The sequence below is a fragment of the Heptranchias perlo genome, chromosome 9 (assembly GCF_035084215.1).
Source record: "Heptranchias perlo isolate sHepPer1 chromosome 9, sHepPer1.hap1, whole genome shotgun sequence".
Taxonomy (NCBI): Eukaryota; Metazoa; Chordata; class Chondrichthyes; order Hexanchiformes; family Hexanchidae; genus Heptranchias; species Heptranchias perlo.
In genome coordinates this window covers 13413272-13434630 of record NC_090333.1, presented here as the reverse complement: position 1 = coordinate 13434630, position 21359 = coordinate 13413272, and the positions used below count along the sequence as shown (strand labels likewise).

At 44.7% G+C, this 21359-nt stretch overlaps 2 protein-coding genes across 4 annotated transcripts in view; one reads left to right on the top strand and one right to left on the bottom strand.

Moving 5' to 3' along the window:
- The window catches only part of LOC137324958 (outer dense fiber protein 2-like), a 133411-nt gene that overhangs the window by 90315 nt on the left and 21737 nt on the right, over positions 1 to 21359 (top strand). The window lies entirely within an intron of this gene.
- The window catches only part of LOC137325076 (calcium-activated chloride channel regulator 1-like), a 38872-nt gene that overhangs the window by 11313 nt on the left and 6200 nt on the right, over positions 1 to 21359 (bottom strand). The window contains exons 5-15 of the mRNA XM_067989773.1: positions 21141 to 21215; positions 10873 to 10963; positions 10534 to 10677; positions 9379 to 9529; positions 8731 to 8839; positions 7362 to 7527; positions 6363 to 6584; positions 5775 to 5999; positions 5505 to 5682; positions 3438 to 3544; positions 3122 to 3343 (exon numbers count right to left, since the gene is read on the bottom strand). Coding sequence (XP_067845874.1) covers positions 3122 to 3343; positions 3438 to 3544; positions 5505 to 5682; positions 5775 to 5999; positions 6363 to 6584; positions 7362 to 7527; positions 8731 to 8839; positions 9379 to 9529; positions 10534 to 10677; positions 10873 to 10963; positions 21141 to 21215 — 1690 coding nt within the window. The remainder of the gene's footprint in view (positions 1 to 3121; positions 3344 to 3437; positions 3545 to 5504; positions 5683 to 5774; positions 6000 to 6362; positions 6585 to 7361; positions 7528 to 8730; positions 8840 to 9378; positions 9530 to 10533; positions 10678 to 10872; positions 10964 to 21140; positions 21216 to 21359) is intronic.

Sequence of the window (21359 nt, the reverse complement as noted above, 5' to 3'; positions counted from 1 at the left end):
TTAAAGAATTTGATTGGTTAGCTAGAGAGAAACTATTTTCTCAGGTGGGGGAGTCCAGAACAAGGGGGTGTAAAATGTCAAAATATCTCATTGAAACATACAAAATTCTTACAGGGCTCGACAGGGTAGATGCAGGGAGGATGTTTCCCCTAGCAAGGGAGTCTAAAACCAGGGGTCACAGTCTCAGAATAAGGGGTAGGCCATTTAGGACTGAGATGAGGAGAAATTTCTTCACTCAGAGGGTGGTGAATCTTTGGAATTCTCTACCCCAGAGGGCTGTGGAGGCTCAGTCATTGAGTACATTCAAAACAGAGATCAAAAGAATTCTAGATATTAAAGGTATCAAGGGATATGGGGATAGTGCAAGAAAATGGTGTTGAGGTAGAAGATCAGCCATGATCTTGTTGAATGGCGGAGCGGGCTCAAGGGGCCGGATGTCCTACTCTGGCTGCTATTTTTTATGTTCTTATATTCTTAACCTTAAAATTAGAACTAGGCTATTCAAGGGTGATGTCAAGAAACACTTCTTCACACAAAGGGTAGTGGAAATTTGGAACTCCTCCCAAAAAGCTGTTCAGGCTGGGAGTCAATTGAAAATTTCAAAACGGAGATTGATAGATTTTTTTTAGGCGAAGGTATTAAGGAATATGGAATGAAGGCGGGTAAATGGAGTTCAGATCATGGCTGATCTGTATCTTATTGAATGGCGGAACAGGCTCAAGGGGCTGAATGGCCTACTCCTGTTCCTATATTCCTACGCTATCTAGCCACCATTGCTACAAATATTTCTGTGTGAAAGTCAGGTGAACTCAGGATTAGATTCAACTGTGATGCATCCCAAGGCCATCATTCAGATTGAATGAATGTTTCCCAGTACCTCTCCTCATCCTTCTCGATCACGGTTGACCACACCATCTTCCTCCATTGTCCAGTTGGTTGGGACTGCGCTTGCCTGGTTCCATTCTTATCTATCCAGCCGTAGCCAGAGAATCACCTGCAATGGCTTCTCTTCCCGCTCCTGCATCGTTACCTCTGAAGTCCCCCGTGGATCTATGCTTGGCTCCCTCCTAGTTCTCATCTTCATGCTGCCCCTCAGTGACAGCATTTGAAAACACAATGTCAGGTTCCACATGTACACTGACGACACCCAGCTCTACCTCACCACCACTTCTCTCGACCCCTCCACTGTCTCTGATTTGTCGCACTGCTTGTTGGACATTCAGTACTGGATGAGCAAAAGTTTCCTCCAACCAAATATTGGGAAGACTGAGGCCATTAGGGTAGAAAACGCATGGGAAAGAACGGTGAGCTCAACAGCGCTCTCCATCGTTAGTGGCGAAATGGAGGAGCAAGTTCCAGCATTCGCACATGGGCAGCGAAATGCGGAAATCTGGAACTTGCACCTAGTGGTTCGTCGGTGATATGACAGCTTTGAATTAAAGGGCCATCGCACTCTGCAATCAGAGAAATCATTGAAAAAGCGCCAACTTGCTCATCTGCCCAACTGGAAAGTAAATAATATCGCCACAAAACAAGTACATTTAAAAATACCAGGTTTAAACTAAATTTTAATGACTGCCAAACAACTAAAAATTAACTTTTAAAAATGTGGAGTCTCATTACTCCTTATGTTATTAGTTTTTGCTCATTTGAAAAAAAATTGAAAACTTTTTTTTAAACTTTTCCCTTCTGTTTTCTTTTAATTCCATTATTTCTCACCCTCTTTTTTTCGCTGTCTATAACTGTTTTTACAATGATTTTAATGTTGTACCTTTCACTTCCTGGTTTTCACATTCCAAGCCTGCAGAGACAGTTAACGCAGCTTGTCAAAAATGCTGTGATCTGATTGGTCGAGGAGAGAGTGTGATCCTTTTGCTTCTCCCACAGGTCTGAGCTTCACTTGAACTGACGCTGGGATCTTCTCCAGTTCTTATTTGAGGAAGTGCCCGAAGTAATGACCGCATTAAATTAGTTTGTTAATTTAAAACTAACGAGTGGCAGTAACAGTTACTTTGCTGCTCCAAGCAATTTCTGCCCCATTACCTTTGGTCCCCGCCACAAATTCCATCCCCTAGCCACCAACTCCATCCCTCTCCCTGGCCACTGCCTGAGGCTGAACCAGCCCTGTTTGCAAATTTGGCATCCTATTTGACCCTGAGATGAGCTTCCCACCACATATCCGCTCCGTCATCAAGACCACCTACTTCCACCTCCTTTACATCACCCATCTCTGCTCCTGCCTCAGCTCATCTGCTGCTGAACCCCTCATCCATTCCTTTGTCAATTCTAGACTCGACTATTCCAGTGCTCTCTTGACCGGCCTCCCATCTTCCACCCTCCATAAACTTGAACTCATCCAAAATTCTGCTGCCCGTATCCTAATTCACACCAAGTCCCATTCACCCATCACCCTTGTGCTCCATTGTCTCCCGGTGCAGGAACACCTTGATTTGAAAATTCTTATCCTTGTTTTCAAATCCCTCCACGACCTCGCCCCTCCCTATCTCTATAGACTCATCCAGCCCTACAAACCTCCAAGATCTCTGCACTCCTCTAATTCTTGCCTCTTGTGCATCCCTGATTTTAATCACTCCACCATTGGCGGCCGTGCCTTCGGCTGCCTCGGCCCTAAGCTCTGGAATTCCCTCCCTAAACCTCTCCGCCTCTCTCTCCTTTAAGACACTCCTTAAAACCTACCTCTTTGATCAAGCTTTCATTCACCTGTCCTAATATCTCTCTATGTGGCTCGGTGTCAAATTTGTTTGATAACGCTCCAGTGAAGCGCCTTGTGACGTAAGTCAAAGGTGCTATATAAATGCAAGTTGTTGTTGTTGTTGTTGTTGTATCCAGCTTTCTCACCAATGCACTGGAAGCTGTATCACGCAGATGTGATACAATTCACATCGTGGGAATAGGAAGGAAAGAAACCATTTGCTTTATTCTGTTTGCATTGTGTAGTCAACTGGCCAATGACAGACAGTTGTTAGAACTGGGACTTCTCTGAATAGAGGATGGATACAGTAAGCAGGCTTCAACTAGACAATACTACCAGAAAAAAATTAGATTAACGGTAAATAGACTGCAAAACAGAAACAATTGAAGGAAGTATTTTGTTCCATACCTGTGCAGTGCCCTTAATCCTAAGCCGGGCTGTAAGTGCAGTTCCATCGACCTTAAAGTCACCGTTATTGTACATCATTCCACTGGGGTCACGTACAAACACATTAGGTGTCTGTGTCTCCCATGTAATCACAAAAAATGTGTCTTTCCCAACAGTCTTATCAATATCAACTGTACCATTGAACCAATCGTTGCCCTCAATCCTCATTCCGGAATTTTCAAGCTGGGGCCAAACACACAGAATTTTTTTTTAAACTGTAAAGCACTTGGTTCGCACAAGAATAATTAGAAAGTAGTTCTCTGAAAGGTAATCATACCTGGATTGACTGTTGGCTAATGTCGCCATTTCCTGATACTAATCCAGTGAAAACATCAATTAATCCACTTGCATCCACATTATCTGTGGCTGAAAACTGTAAACCCCCTAAAGAATGAAGATTAAAAATTATAAACACAGATTATCCCCATGGTCAATGCTAATTAAGAACTAAATTCAGAAATAGAAACCATGGATTTTTACAATTCAGCAGAATCTGTCCAATGAAAAACAGTTGGGAATAAAACTATTAAACACGTTAGCACTGATTTTAACATGACCCGCCCGGCGGGAACGATGGGGTTGGGAGGGGGGTTAAAATGGCAGCTGGGCGCTAGCCGCTGTATTCCTGCCACCCGCAATCTTAACGGGAAGCTTGGGAACTCGAGTGTGGCAGACCAGAAATTTGCACAGGCATAATAGGAACATAGGAACAGGAGTAGGCCATTCAGCCCCTCGAACCTGTTCCGCCATTCATGGCCAATCAGTATCCTAACTCCACCGCCTTGGTTCCATATCCGTTAATACCCTTGGCTCGCAAAATCTATCGATCTCAGATTTAAAATTATTATTTGAGCTCGCATCTACTGCTTTTTGTAGGAGAGAGTTCCACATTTCTAACACCCGTTGCATGAAGAAGTGTTTCCTAATTTCTCTCCTGAATGGCCTGGCTCTGATTCTAAGGCTATATCCCATTGTCCTAGACTCCCCCACCAGCGGAAAAAGTTTCTCTCTCTCCATCCTATGAATTCCTTTCAAAATCCTAAAAATCTCAATCAAATCACCTCTTAACCTTCTATATTCCAGGGAATACAAGCCTAGTTTATGTACTCTCTCCTCATAATCTAACCCTTGAAGCCCTGGTAACATTCTGGTGAATCTGCGCTGCACTCCTTCCAAGGCCAGTATATCCTTTCTTTAGTGCGGTGCCCAGAACTGTACACCGTACTCCAGATGTGGTCTAACCAGGGCTTTGCACAGCTGTAGCAAAACTTCCTCCCCTTTTTGTGGGAGAGAGTTCCACACATCTACCACCCTTTGCGAGAAGAGGTGTTTCCTAATTTCTGTCCTGAATGGCCTGGCTCTGATTTTAAGATTATGTACCAGTGTCCTAGACTCCCCCACCAGCGGAAAAAGTTTCTCTCTATCTACCCTATTAATTCCTTTCAAAATCCTAAAAACCTCAATCAAATCACCCCCTAATTAGCCCTCTAGTTATAAAAGCTAACATTCCATTAGTCTTTTTGATTATTTTTTGTACCTGACAACTACATTTTATTGATCTGTGTACGCGGACCCCTAAATCTCCACTGTCCTTAGCTTTTCAACATTTAAAAAATTCTCGGATCCATCCTTTTTTTGGTCAAAAATGGACGACCTCACACTTACCTGTGTTGAAATCCATCTGCCACAGTTTTGCCCACTCACTGAATCTATCAATGCCTCATTATAATTTTATGCTCCCACCTACACTACTTATGATGCCACCAACCGTCGTGTCATCAGCAAACTTGAATATATGGCTCTCTATTGTGTTATCTGTATAATATTTTTATTATACTATTATTGAATCTTCTGTGACATTGCTTATGATAAATTAAATAATACACTAGGGCCAGTTTTCTTCTTGTTACCGCTGTGTTTACAGCTGAAATGGGGAAGCAGCAGGACCAAAATCAGGAAAAAAAAGGTCCTACCAACTTCCTTTGGGAGGTCTGCCAATTCCAATTTTTGGGTGGATCTCAATTTAATGCAATCACCTGAAATTCCTTTGTCCATTATTTTAGAAGAGATGTTGACCAACTTATTGTAAACCTGTTAACACCTCCACTACAATAGCGGAGGGAAGAATTTGAAATAAACACATGTTGGATAAATACTTGAAGGGAAAAAATTTGCAGGGCTACGGAGAAAGAGCGCGGGAGTGGGACTGACTGGATTGCTCTTTCAAAGAGCCGGCATGAGCTCGATGGGCCAAATGGCCTCCTTGTGTGCTGTAACCATTCTATGATGTGTTCTCACGCCAGTCTCCCAAGGCATAATTGCAGGGCCTTTCAGTGCTAATTACCTGTCATAGCTGATAGCTTTTCTAATTCAACAGCTGCATTTGGTCCTAATGCTATGGTGTGGATAACAGCTCCACTTTGTTCCACCTCTCGAAAGCAAGTGCTTATTCCACCGTCCTCCCCATCAGTCAGCAAAATTATTTCATCACCATTCGTAACACTGTCATCCCCACGAAGTACCTGCAAAGCAATCAGTTATTATCAACATGGGAAAAATATAATAACTGAAAATAATGGATTATTGAAAATTCCTTAAGCTTTTCGGGTCTTACCTGAAAACCAGATTGAATCCCTGCACAGATATTTGTTCCACCTCCAGCTGATGTAGGTAGCAATTGAACAAGTTCATTCCTTATATCATCATTATCAATCGCTTTCAAACCTGTTTGAATAGTTGCAGAACTGCTAAAAGTGACAATTCCAACATGTGATCTTGTTTCAATGATCTGCAGTAAAAATATCTCTGCTGCTTGTCGGAGCCTGTTAATACGATTCTCCTATTTACAAAAAGAACATATCAGATATTAGATGAAATGTCTAACAAACAGCCATTTGTTTGTTTTCTTTATACCTGTATTAAAAAAACATTTTTAAAAATTAATTTAAAGTTAGTGTCGATGAAGCAGACTGCTTTGCCCTGGATGGTGTCGAGCTTCTTGAATGTTATTGCAGTTGCTCCCATCCAAGTGGAGCGTATTCCGTCACACTCCTGACTTGTGCCTTGTCGGTGGTGGATTTGGGGAGTCAGGAGATGAGCCACTCGCCACAGAATACTGAGCCTCTGACCTCCTCTAGTTTCTTGTGTGAAGCCACAAAACAGCAGGGACTTGTTGCAAAATTAATTTTACAAAAGGCCTTACCGAACCCATGCTTCCGGAAACATCAAGGACTAAACATAGCACTCGGTCTTTGGCCTGTAGCAATGTAAATGTTGGCACCAGTGAACCAGTATGTTGCGGGGAATTGTTTTTGAAATCTTCTGACTTGCTGATCACATCCCAAGTGCTCCTGTAGTTGCACATCTTGTTCTGCATGTTTGGTGCTTCAGGATTGTGAGTCTTATCATCACAGAATTCAACCACCTGGATATTTAAAAAACAGATGTAATGTGTTAAAGGGGCTGTGTCTAGTACAAGGGAAACAGCTGAGCAAATTCTTCCAAAATGTAAAAATCTCTAACATATTAAAAATCTTACAAGGGCTTGAACCCATGACCTTCTGACTTAGAGGCAAAATTGCGACCATTGAGCCAAGCTGACACATAGGAGGAGTAATTTTTACCTTCACCGCCTGGGCGGAGCCATCACCCGCCTGTAGAACACCCACCTGATTGGCATCGGGTTTCTATAACAGGCGGGAAACCACAACGCCAGGTTTACACCTGGGCGCAAGGTTGAAAACTCACCCTATAATATGTTGATAAAATCAGAACACGCTTTTGTAAACAAGCAAAAGACAGATCTGCCAAATGCTTTTTCATAAAGTCCCTCTTTATAGGAGATAGCTTGCCCTCAACAACAGGTGCATACTGCCCTCCTCAATCAATTTAATCCTATAATATAAAGAAGGAACACTCTGCATGTTCAACAGTCTCCAGGGCCCGACTCTTGGTGTGTCCCGAAAGAGGAGGCTGGAGGTATGGAAAATGAAGGTTTTTTCTATTGGCCATCTAATGGAGACTGTTTCCTCCAAATATGCTGTAAAAAGGGGGGAGCGATTCTCAAAGATTGCAGATCTCCATTGAAGTGAAACGCTACCAGAGAGGTGGCACCAACACAAAAGCCCCCTTTAAAGAAAATATATACTGAGGAACAAAACTGTTAACAATGAGAAAAGTACCTTCTAGTGACTCTACTTACATTTGACAGTCCCTGTAGGTACATGATTGAAGATGATGAACTCTGGCCCTTCTCTGGGAAATATTTACAACCAACATTATACAACCCTGTGTTGGCATCAGTGCTACATGGTGAACAGGAACTCTCTGTGCAATGAGCAGTTGTTCCTTTTACTGCTATTGAACATCTGAAAGTGAAAATAATAAAAAAGAATCTTTGATTCCAAGTAGCATTTCGATAACAAGAAACTATTTAACAAGATTAGATCTGTTTATTTAGAAAAGATTAAGGAGAGGAATTTCCTTTAGGCATATTTTCGCTCAGCCCATTTATCCCTCCAGATTGCATCGGGGTTCTACGTTTGTAATACAATCTTGATTTACATACAATAACGAGGCTTCCAACTGATTGGACCAGCCATATAAATACTGTAGCTACAAGAGCAGGTCAGAGGCTGGGTATTCTGTGGCGAGTGACTCACATCCTGACTCCCCAAAGCCTTTCCACCATCGACAAGGCACAAATCAGGAGTGTGATGGAATACTCTCCAATTGCCTGGGTGAGTGCAGCTCCAACAACACTCAAGAAGCTTGACACCATCCAGGACAGAGCAGCCCGCTTGATTGGCACCCCATCCATCACCCTAAACATTCACTACCGGCGCACCGTGGCTGCGGTGTGTACCATCTACAGGATGCACTGCAGCAATTCATCAAGGCTTCTTCGATAGCACCTCCCAAAACTGCGACCTCTACCACCTAGAAGGACAAGAGCAGCAGGCGCATGGGAACACCACCACCTGCACGTTCCCCTCCAAGTCACACACCATCCTGACTTGGAAATATATCGCCGTTCCTTCATCGTCGCTGGATCAAAAACCTGGAACTCCCTTCCTAACAGCACTGTGGGAGAACCTTCACCGCACGGACTGCAGCGGTTCAAGAAGGCGGCTCACCACCACCTTCTCAAAGACAATTAGGAATGGGCAATAAATGCTGGCCTCGCCAGGGACGCCCACATCCCATGAACGAATAAAAAAAAATTCAAATGGGCACTTGGGCTGCCCGATGGAAGGACCTAGGAAAAGTGGGCATGGGCCTTTGTGCATTCTACAGCTGGATTGCCCACATTGCACTATTTATAGCGGTTAAGAGGCTGCACAGCTAGGAAGAATTTCACCACCTTTGTTGGCAGTTGTTGCCAGAAACACAAGTCCTTCCCCTCCATGACATAGCAACACCACCAAGCAATTTGCTGGCTTAACTGTGTCAACACATCTACTGCAGCAGGTTACAAGAACAGAATGGCATTTCTCGGTATTGTATCCTTGTCTAGAAGTCCCAAAAGACTTTTCTCACTGAACTAAATCATACAATTAGATTTGTCCTACCTCGTTGCTTCAGTGATTCCATCGGTAGACAAATAAAAGGGCACCAGATCATTATATTCATCAAACACTCCCCACTGAAAATGGGCCCATTCATGAACAAATATTCTACCTGTAAAAACAGAAATATTTTTGTTCAAAATAATGAAACCAATTCTTCCATTTTCTGTGAGATATAAATGATACTTCCACTTGACATTTCAGAAAGTTTCAATGATGGCACAATTCTCTCATGGATGTAACAATGGCAAATATATTCAGTAGCGTCCAGTTATTTTGTGGCATCACAAAAATAAATAATATTCTGTTCTGTTCTGCTGCAATGTCTCTGAGAAAGGTTGAGAAAATTGTTGTGCCAAAGGATTTAGCTGAAAATTTTAGTGCTCTATTAAACTGATGGGAGAGGAGCTTAGAAATGTATTGTTTTATTTGTAATATTGCTGATTTAATTCTTTCACCAAGACCGCTTACTTCCATTTTTACCTTCATCGTACCCCCCCAACCCCCCCATTTGAGGCCAGGGAAACCCCAATCCAAACATTCATCACCATCAGGGTTAATCAACTGGTGTCATATCCACTAACTAAACAGACTTAATCCCGTGCTCAAAGCACAGGCTACAACAGTGTTAACGTACTTAAAGTAATTTACCTCTGGAGCCATAAACTGGGGTCAGACTATTGTTTAGTATAAAGTTCGGGGTGAAGTGAATGTACCGTCCCTTCTCACCACATCCACCATACTGCAGGGTGTATGGGTCATCTCCATATTTAAGATATGGTTCAGCAATGATCACGTCAGCCTATGAAGAGACAATTGCATGTTTTCATTTGAAAATTACTGGCACACAGACACACACTATGAAGAGTTGCACTGCCTTGAGCAGAAATGTAGATACCGTCGCAATACTTGGAATAGAATTTCTGTGGGGATTCTCCCAATCTGTTGCCATAACTTTGGCCTGTGTTGTCCAATTGTAAACATTCTAATTAATTAATGCTGTGTTCGTTATAGAATAAGTACACAGTCAGCAACTACAGTGTTAAAGTGCCCTGTGTGCTCAAAACTGGCTGGGAGCATGTCTCACAGTCTGAGAACTTTGTGCAGGAGTGCCTGATGACCTAGAACAGTCCAGGTCAGTCTAGATCTTCTTGGTCCCCCACCCCACACCTGCTGCCACTGCTGCCAAACTTCAAAACCAGTGCAGCCATACTCCCACTCCTCCCAGTATTGTCAGAATCTGGACCGACCTCCTCTGCCCACTGTTCCCAAGCCCAATACACCATCCACCTAATATTAGTGCCAGACCCCAGACTACCTCCTAATGCTACTGAAGCCCAGCAACCCCTATAACTACTCCAGAATCCCACAACCCAGTCCCCAGTACTGCTGAAACAATGGATGCTCGGCTTTCAAATAGGTAAGAGATACAAATCGAATACACAGGTAAAGGAACATATAATAATATTCAAAGCCACTGAGTTACTGTCTCCATGGAAAGATAGACAGAGTTGTGCAACACAATCCCTAAAGCACCAGTAAAAATTCCAGAAAAACATACAATAAAAATCAAATTTAATCTTATTCGGTCACCAGTGACTGATAATATAATTATTCATTACAAGGTATAACTCCCTCTTATTGTCAAATAGCGTATCACCTGACTCGCTGCGGAAAGCTGCTAATTAATAGATAATCTTCAGGGGTAGAAAATCCTTAGAAAGTGTCAAATTCTGCCGGGAATTTCCTCCGGTGGAACGGGAGAAGCCCCGAGGAAATTTTCAGTCTTCTCCTCTCAATTCTTACCTTCTCGTAGGATTGATTAGTCGGTCTTCGAACCTGCTTAGAATTAACTGTCCAATTGACAGGCAGCAGGATTTTAACATCTGAAAAATAAACTTGCCGTTTGGTAGCTCTGTACAGGTAGGAGGAGGCTTCAATCACCATTTCCTGAAAGCAACCACAGGTTTAATATCAATACCTCGCTGCATTTTAATCAAATGGTGAAGGGAAAAGGATACAATATATTCCTGTAACTCCCCTCACCAAATCCTAAATTCAGAACAATAAAATACAACGGAAGGAACATACAATGCCACAAAGCAGCGGCTATTAGATCTCTTAGACAGAAAATCAGTACCTCACCTGAATGTTTTCAATGAGCTTGTCATTCTGTTGGATGCCAGGGTTAATAGCAATAACTATGTCTCTATATCCATTGTTCACCAACTTTACACTGGAACAGTTTTTAGTGCAAGCACACAGAAGACAGCCGAGCACTAAGCCAAAGGTTTTTTGGAGCACCATCGTTGCACTCAGGCTTTGATCTGCTCAAGAATGCTTCCTGCAGGTTAAATAATACATGAGCCTGTGACGCCCACATCCCGATAATTAATTATAAAGAACTTAATGGAGGGATGTACTTGTACTAAGAAAAGGGTGTGAAATTGGAACAGAACTTCCAGCTTGTTCCAAATGCTCAGAGTTTGCAAAGCTTAAAATGACAGTGAGTTGGATCAGAAACAGATCTGAAACTACCAGAATGGTAAGGAAACATGAATACATTCCTGGAATAAATCCTACTAAAAGGCCTTGGGAGGCCCTTGTTTGAGGGACAAATTGAGTCAAATGGGGTCAACTTAATTTGTGACTTCAGTCGCATCAAAGTCAATGTCCTGCTTACCAAGGCTTAAACACCCCGGGCAGATTGATGATCAGAAGGATGCCAGCAAACACATATCTTCCTACGTTCAGATAGTCTACACACCAACACTGCATGGAGCAACAATGTGGACAAGTGTTTTCGTGTTTAGGTTATCATTCTATTTTGATACCTGGGAAAAAAACCCAGCCAACTGGCTCCTGCCCTGCAAAACAAACTGACTTTGGCTTAAAGTGGTGAAGCAGCAGATTTTCTCCCTCTTACTCACAAGTACTCACAACAACAACTTGCATTTATCTTGTGTCTTTAACGTAGTAAAGTGTCCCAAGGTGCTTCACAGGAGTGATTATCAAACAAAATTTGACACCGAGCCACATAAGGAGATATTAGGACTGGTGACTAAAAGCTTAGACAAAGAGGTAGGTTTGAAGAAGCATTTTAAAGGAGGAGAGAGAGGTAGAGAGGCAGAGAGGTTTAAGGAGGGAATTCCAGAGATTAGGGCCGAGGCAGGTGACGACACGGCCGCCAATAGTGGAGTGATTAAAAACGGGGATGTGCAAGAGGCAAGAATTGGAGGAGCACAGAGATCTCAAAGGGTTTTAGGGCTGGAGGAGGTTACAGAGATAGGGAGAGGTGAGGATATGGAGGGATTTGAAAACAAGAATGAGAATTTTAATATCGAGGCGTTCCCGGACCGGGAGCCAGTGTAGGTCAATGAGCATAGGGGTGTTGGGTGAATGGGACTTGATGCGAGTTAGAATACGGGCAGCAGAGTTTGTGATGAGCTCAAGTTTATGGAGGATGGACCGATTGCTCATGGCGGTTAACCATTGATTACCGAGAGGTTAACAAACACTGTCCGGTGGTATCCCCGACGGTTGCCTCCTCCCCAGAGACACTGATGAAAACATCCAGTCTAAGATATTTACGGTCTTGGACGTTTCAAATGGATTCTGGTCCATGCCCTTGACCAGTCAGTGCCAGTATAAATTTGCTTTCTCCGTACGGGAGTAACTATATTCCTGGACCTGTTTACCGCAGGGATTTCTCAACTCCCCCTCCATTTTTCATCAGATGTTGCAAGTCATCTTGAATGTATTTTCTGTCAAATCTGCCACAGTACAGTATGTGGATGATATTTTGTTACATATCGAGAAAATGGAAGAACAACACAATCTGTTAAAAGAACTGTTAGAAGTGATCACAGTGAGAGGATTAAAATTAAACCCAAAACAGGCACAAGTCGCCTTTTTTTAATTTGCTCATGGGATGTGGGCATCGCTGGCAAGACCAGCATTTATTGTCCATCCCGAATTGCCCTTGAGAAGGTGGTGGTGAACCGCCTTCTTGAACCGCTGCAGTCCGTGTGGTGAAGGTTCTCCCACAATGCTGTTAGGAAGGGAGTTCCAGGATTTTGACGATGAACGAACGACGATATATTTCCAAGTCGGGATGGTGTGTGACTTGGGAGGGAACGTGCAGGTGGTGTTGTTCCCATGTGCCTGCTGCTTTTGTCCTTCTAGGTGGTAGAGTTCGCGGATTTGGGAGGCGCTGTCGAAGAAGCCTATGCAAGTTGCTGCAGTGCATCCTGTAGATGGTACACACTGCATCCATTGTGCGCCGGTGTTGGAGGGTGTGAATGTTTAGGGTGGTGGATGGGGTGCCAATCAAGTGGGCTGCTTTGTCCTGGATGGTGTCGAGCTTCTTGAGTGTTGTTGGAGCTGCACTCATCCAGGCAAGTGGAGAGTATTCCATCACACTCCTGACTTGTGTCTTGTCGATGGTGGAAAGGCTTTGGGGAGTCAGGAGGTGAGTTACTCACCGCAGAATAGCCAGCCTCTTAGCCACAGTATTTATGTGGCTGGTCCAGTTAAGTTTCTGGTCAATGGTGACCCCCAGGATTGTAAACAATTTTACAACACCAAGTTATAGTCCAGCAATTTTATTTTAAATTCACAAGCTTTCGGAGAGTTCATCCTTCCTCAGGTGAATGAAATGAAATCCTCGAAATGAAATCGCATTTATAATTCACAGAACAATGCTTGGTGATTACAGACAGTTTTTTCAACTGCCCGTTGCCAAAGCAATCAGTGTGCAGACAGACAGGTGTTACCTGCAAGGTCTCAGAATATACAAATCACCAAAAAAAAACAACAAACAAAAAAAACAGAGATAGAGAGGTAGAAACATAGAAAAGACAGCAACTGACCCGTTATATTAAAAACAGATAACATTTGTTCGCTGGTGGGGTAACGTGTAGCGTGACATGAACCCAAGATCCCGGTTGAGGCCGTCCTCATGGGTGCGGAACTTGGCTATCAATTTCTGCTCGACGATTTTGCGTTGTCGTGTGCCTCGAAGGCCGCCTTGGAGTACGCTTACCCGAAGGTCGGTGGATGAATGTCCATGACTGCTGAAGTGTTCCCCGACTGGGAGGGAACCCTCCTGTCTGGCGATTGTTGCGCGGTGTCCGTTCATCCGTTGTCGCAGCGTCTGCATGGTCTCGCCAATGTACCATGCTCTGGGGCATCCTTTCCTGCAACGTATGAGGTAGACAACGTTGGCCGAGTCACAGGAGTATGAACCATGCACCTGGTGGGTGGTGTCCTCTCGTGTGATGACGGCATCGCTGCGACAGCATCAATACTCAACACCAACAACAGCCAATCTCCGGATGCCATCCTACAACTCATCCGCTTCATCCTGGATCACAATGTCTTCACCTTCGATAACCAGTTCTTTACCCAAACACACGGAACAGCCATGGGGACCAAATTCGCACCCCAATACGCCAACATTTTCATGCACAAGTTCGAGCAGCGATGCCGTCATCCACTACTCGCCTTTAAACAGCCACCCAACCTCAAACAGACCATCGTTGGCAGCAAATTACCCAGCTTTCAAGAGAACAGCGTCCACGACACCACACAACCCTGCCACGGTAACCTCTGCAAGACATGCCAGATCATCGACACAGATACCACCATCACACGAGAGGACACCACCCACCAGGTGCATGGTTCATACTCCTGTGACTCGGCCAACGTTGTCTACCTCATACGTTGCAGGAAAGGATGCCCCAGACCATGGTACATTGGCGAGACCATGCAGACGCTGCGACAACGGATGAACGGACACCGCGCAACAATCGCCAGACAGGAGGGTTCCCTCCCAGTCGGGGAACACTTCAGCAGTCATGGACATTCATCCACCGACCTTCGGGTAAGCGTACTCCAAGGTGGCCTTCGAGACACACGACAACGCAAAATCGTCGAGCAGAAATTGATAGCCAAGTTCCGCACCCATGAGGACGGCCTCAACCGGGATCTTGGGTTCATGTCACGCTACACGTTACCCCACCAGCAAACAAATGTTATCTGTTTTTAATATAACGGGTCAGTTGCTGTCTTTTCTATGTTTCTACCTCTCTATCTCTGTTTTTTTTGTTTGTTGTTTTTTTTTGGTGATTTGTATATTCTGAGACCTTGCAGGTAACACCTGTCTGTCTGCACACTGATTGCTTTGGTAACGGGCAGTTGAAAAAACTGTCTGTAATCACCAAGCATTGTTCTGTGAATTATAAATGCGATTTCATTTCGAGGATTTCATTTCATTCACCTGAGGAAGGAGGAAGCCTCCGAAAGCTTGTGAATTTAAAATAAAATTGCTGGACTATAACTTGGTGTTGTAAAATTGTTTACAATTGTCAACCCCAGTCCATCACCGGCATCTCCACATCATGACCCCCACGATGTTGATGGTGGGGGATTCGGCGATGGTAATGCCGTTGAATGTCAAGGGGAGGTGGTTAGATTCTCTCTTGTTGGAGATGGTCATTGCCTGGCACTTGTCTGGTGCGAATGTTACTTGTCACTTATCAGCCCAAGCCTGGATGTTGTCCAGGTCTTGCTGCATGCGGGCACGAACTGCTTCATTATCTGAGGGGTTGTGAATGGAACTGAACACTGTGCAATCATCAGCGAACATCCCCATTTCTGACCTTATGATGGAGGGAAGGTCATTGATAAAGCAGCTGAAGATGTTTGGGCCTAGGACACTGCCCTGAGGAACTCCTGCAGCAATGTCCTGGGGCTGAGATGATTGGCCTCCAACAACCACTACCATCTTCCTTTGTGCTAGGTATGACTCCAGCCACTGGAGAGTTTTCCCCCTGATTCCCTTTGACTTCAATTTTACGAGGGCTCCATGGTGCCACATTCGGTCAAATGCTGCCTTGATGTCAAGGGCAGTCACTCTCACCTCACCTCTGGAATTCAGCTCTTTTGTCCATGTTTGGACCAAGGCTGTAATGAGGTCTGGAGCCGAGTGATCCTGGCGAAACCCAAACTGAGCATCAGTGAGCAGATTATTGGTGAGTAAGTGCCGCTTGATAGCATTGTCGACGACACCTTCCATCACTTTGCTGATGATTGAGAGTAGACTGATGGGGCAGTAATTGGCCAGATTGGATTTGTCCTGCTTTTTGTGGACAGGACATACCTGGGCAATTTTCCACATTGTCGGGTAGATGCCAGTGTTGTAGCTGTACTGGAACAGTTTGGCTAGAGGCGCGGCTAGTTCTGGAGCACAAGTCTTCAGCACTACAGCCGGGATGTTGTCGGGGCCCATAGCCTTTGCTGTATCCTGTGCACTCAGCCATTTCTTGCTATCATGTGGAGTGAATCGAATTAGCTGAAGACTGGCTTCTGTGATGGTGGGGACATTGGGAGGAGGCTGAAGATGGTTGCAAACGCTTTAATCTTGTCTTTTGCACGCACGTGCTGGACTCTGCCATCATTGAGGATGGGGATGTTTACAGAGCCTCCTCCTCCCGTTAGTTGTTTAATTGTCCACCACCATTCACGACTGGATGTGGCAGGACTGCAGAGCTTTGATCTGATCCATTGGTTGTGGAATCACTTAGCTCTGTCTATAGCATGTTGCTTCTGCTGTTTAGCATGCATGTAGTCCTGAGTTGTAGCTTCACCAGGTTGGCACCTCAATTTTAGGTATGCCTGGTGCTTCTCCTGGCATGCTCTTCTACACTCCTCATTGAACCAGGGTTGATCCCCTGGCTTGTTGGTAATGGTAGAGTGAGGAATATGCTGGGCCATGAGGTTACAGATTGTGCTGGAATACAATTCTGCTGTTGCTGATGGCCCACAGCGCCTCATGGATGCCCAGTTTTGAACTGCTAGATCTGTTCTGAATCTATCCCATTTAACATGGGAATAGTGCCACACAACACGTTGGATGGTGTCCTCATTGCGAAGACAGGACTTCGTCTCCACGAGGACTGTGCGGTGGTCACTCCTACCAATACTGTCAAGGGCAGATGCATTTGCGACAGGTAGATTGGTGAGGATGAGGCCAAGTAAGTTTTTCTCTCGTGTTGGTTCGCTCACCACCTGCCGCAGGCCCAGTCTGGCAGCTATGTCCTTCAGGACTCGGCCAGCTCGGTCAGTAGTGGTGCTACCGAGCCACTCTTGGTGGGACAGCTCTCCCAATTTTGGCACAAGTCCCCAGATGTTAGTGAGGAGGACTTTGCAGGGTTGACTGGGCTTGGTTTGCCTTTGTCATGTCCGGTGCCTAGTGGTCCGATGCCGGGTGGTCCTTCCAGTTTTATTCTTCTTGTGACTTTTTTTTAGCAAGATTGTACAACTGAGTGGCTTGCTAGGCAATTTTAGAGGGCATTTAAGAATCAACCACGTTGCTTTGGGTCAGGTAGACTATCAAGGAGTGACTTTAACTCCAGAGTTCAGGAAGATTACAACCTATAAAGTAGCTGCTGTAGCCACCGCCCCCGTCCCAACACATGGACCAACTCTCCGGTGATTTGTTGGGCTGGTAGGATATCAGTGAAGCTTTATTGAGGACTTTGGGACGAAAACCATACCACTGTACGGCTTGCTTAAGAAGGGGGCAGCATGGGTCGCCCACTGGAAGATGTGATCGTGGGTTTGAACCAAGCTATTGCTGCAGCCCCAGCCTTAAAAATCTCAAAGCCTGGTGAACCATACTCGCTCGAAGTAGCGAACAATTACATTGTGCTGTCGGCTGTTTTGCTCCAAAAATGACAGGTTGTAGCAGGTTGCATTGATTGCTTGTCATTTAATGTAATCTGAAGACAGTTGTACTGTTGTGAGTCAATCTATTAAAGGTTGCTATTTTATAACCACTTGGGCTTGTATCACACGGCAGTTATTGTTGAAGGATTAACAACCCTTTTGTAGCACAGAGGACTGGGAGGGACAATTGGCACTAGAGTAAAGAGCTTGAGCACAGAGGTTGCGAAAGACATAGAGTGAACCCCTAATGGAGTGAAGTGCTAACAGTGTGAGGACTTTCAACTGGGAATTTGGTGAGTGTGAGAATTAGGTGCAGAGGGAGAAGAAGGTGCTGAATGATTTAAACCAAAGAACTACAGACTAAACCTGAGCGGAGAGTAATGGAAGCTGGGGGAGTGTGGCACTCACAAACCGGTATTCAGTGTTGAATACCAGTGAGGGTGTTGACACCTCGGGGGAGTGCCGTCAGGAGCAAACACATTGTACCATGGGAGACTCGGCTGCACAGGGGGGAAAATGAAATGCAGTTGTCATAAGAGATTCGATAGACAGGCGTTTCTGCAATTGTTGATGTGAGTCCCGCATGGTGTGTTGCCTTCCTGGTGCCAGGGTAAAGGACATCACTGAGAGGGTTCAGAATATTTTGAGGGGGGAAGGGGAACAGCCAGGAGTTGTGGTCCATGTGGGACCCAATGACATAGGAAGGAAAAGGGCCAAGGTCCTGCAGTCAGAGTTTCAGGAGCTAGGGAGGAAGTTCAATAGCAGGAGGTCAAAGTTAGTAATCTCTGGATTACTCCCAGTGGTACGCGCTAGTGAGTATAGGAATAGTAGGATAAGGCAGGTTAATGCGTGGCTGGATCATTGGTTCAGGAGGAAGGGCTTCAGATTCCTGGAGCATTGGGACCAGTTCTGGGGCAGGAGGGATCTGTTCAAAATGCACGGGTTGCACCTCAATAGAGCTGAAACCAATGTCCCCGCGGGGAGGTTAACTAGTGCTGTGGAGGAGGGTTTAAACTAATTTGGCAGAGGGATGGGCACCAGGATGAAACATTTGAGAGGATAACCAAACTGCACAGAGGACTGGGAGGGACAAGTAGCACCAGAGTAAAGAATAGTTCAGAAATTGGAGGGATCAGAACGGGGGCAAATGCAAGTCTAAGATGAGGTTGGAGTGCATGTGCTTAAATGCACGTAGCGTGGTAAATAAGGTTGGTGAGCTGCAGGCTCAAGTCACCACATGGGACTATGATGTAGTGGCAATAACAGAGACCTGGCTCAAAGAAGAGGAAGATTGGGCAGTTAATATTCCTGGGTATTCAGGAAAGATAGGGAAAGGAGGAGGAGGAGGGGTGGTGGCAATATTGATCAAAGAAACTATTATAGTACTGGAAAGGGATGATGTCATTGAGGGGTCAAAGACAGAATCTATTTGTTTAGAATTAAGTAACAATAGAGGAGCTATTATACTATTGGGTGTATATTATAGGTCACCAAATAGTGGGAAGGAGAGAGAGGAGAACATTTGCAGCAAATTACAGAAAGATACAAGAACTACAGAGTAGTGATAATGGGGGACTTCAATTACCCCAATACAGAATGGGACAGTAAAAGTGTAAAGGGCAAAGGTCGGGGGGGGGGGATTTCTTGAAATATGTTCAAGATAACTTTCTGGAGCAGTGTGTTTCCAGCCTAACCAGGAAGGAAACAATGCTGGATCTAGTTCTGGGGAATGAAATGGGACAAGTGGAGCATGTGTCATTAGGGGAGCATTTGGGGAACAGTGATCATAATATCATTAGGTTTCGAATAGTTATGGAAAACGACAAGGAACAAACAAATGTGAAAATGTTTAACTGGAGGAGGGCAAATTTCATTGAGTTAAAAAGGGATCTTGCCCAGGTGGATTGGAATCAAAAATTGGTCGGCAAAACAGTAATTGAACAATGGGAGGCCTTCATGGAGGAGTTGGTTCGGGTACAGAGTGGACACATCCCCACAAGAGGGAAAGGAAGGGCATCCAAAACTAGAGCTCCCTGGATGACTAAAGATATTGAGATTAAAATGAAACTGCAAAAGGAGGCTTGTGCCGAATGTCAGGTTCATAATACAGTAGAGAACCAGGCTGAATACAGAAAGTACAGAGGAGATCTAAAAAAGGGAATAAGAGGGGCAAAGAGAGAGAATGAGAATAGATTAGCGGCTAACATAAAAGGGAACCCATAAGTCTTTTATGATGATGTGTATATGGACTTTCAAAAGGCATTTGATAAAGTACGACATAATAGACTTGTTAGCAAAATTAAAGCCCATGGGATTAAAGGGACAGTGGCAGCATGTATAAAAAAAATGGCTAGAGGACAGAAAGCAGAGAGTAATGGTGAATGGTTGTTTTTCAGACTGGAGTGAAGTATACTGTGTTGTTTCCCAGGGGTCAGTATTTGGGCCACTGCTCTTTTTGATATATATTAATGACCAGGACTTGGGTATAGAGGGTATAATTTCAAAGTTTGTAGATGACACAAAGTTTGGAAATATAGTAAACAATGTGGAGGTTAGTAACTGCTAAACAGTGGATGCAACTTGCTATGGACAGAGCTAAGCGATTCCACAGCCAACGGATCAGAACAAAGCTCTGCAGTCCTGCCACATCTAGTCTTGAACGGTGGTGGACAATTAAACAACTAACGGGAGGAGGAGGCTCTGTAAACATCCCCATCCTCAACAATGGCGGAGTCCAGCACGTGCGTGCAAAAGACAAGGGTGAAGTGTTTGCAACTATCTTCAGCCAGAAGTGTCGAGTGGATGATCCATCTCGGTCTCCTCCCGATAGCCCCACCATCACATAAGCCAGTCAGCCAATTCGATTCACTCCACGTGATATCAAGAAACGGCTGAGTGCACTGGATACAGCAAAGGCCATGGGCCCCGACAACATCCCGGCTGTAGTGCTGAAGACTTGTGCTCCAGAACTAGCTGCGCCTCTAGCCAAACTGTTCCAGTACAGCTACAACACTGGCATCTACCCGACAATGTGAAAAATTGCCCAGGTATGTCCTGTCCACAAAAAGCAGAACAAATCCAATCCGGCCAATTACTTTCAATCATCAGCAAAGTGATGGAAGGTGTCGTCGACAGTGCTATCAAGTGGCATTTACTCACCAATAACCTGCTCACTGATGCTCAGTTTGGGTTCCGCCAGGACCACTCGGCTCCAGACCTCTTTTTTTTTCCAAAAATATACTTTATTCATAAAATTTGCAGCAATATATGCAATACAGTTGTCATATCACATTCCAAACGTACACAATGCAGATTATACAATTTGCAGGTTACATCAAGTACAGTTCAATGAACACATTGTATATAATTACAGTTCATGACACTCAACACAGATTATTGCTTACAGATTCAATACAGGTACATTACAGATTCATTACAGGTACATTACATCAATTTGAATTTTACATTCTGCCTGAGCGGGTTTTTTCCCTGATTGCATCCCCTCGGTTTACAATGGCGGGAAGGCTCTTAACGGTTGCCTTTCCCACAGAGCCTTTGCGGCGGCCGCACCCATCCTCAGTGCGTCCCTGAGCATGTAGTCCTGGACCTTGGAATGTGCCAGTCTGCAACACTCGATCGAGGACAGCTCCGTGCACTGGAAGACCAGCAGGTTTCGGGCAGACCAAAGGTCTTTCACCGAGTTAATGGTCTTCCAGCAGCAGTTGATGTCCGCCTCGGTGTGCGTCCCCGGGAACTGCCTGTAGAGCACAGAGACGTGTGTTACGGAACTGCTCGGGACGAACCTGGACAGATACCACTGCATCTCTCTTCAGACCTTCCTTGCAAAGACGCAATCCAGAAGGAGATCGGTGACGGTTTCGTCTGCACCACAGCCTCCTTGG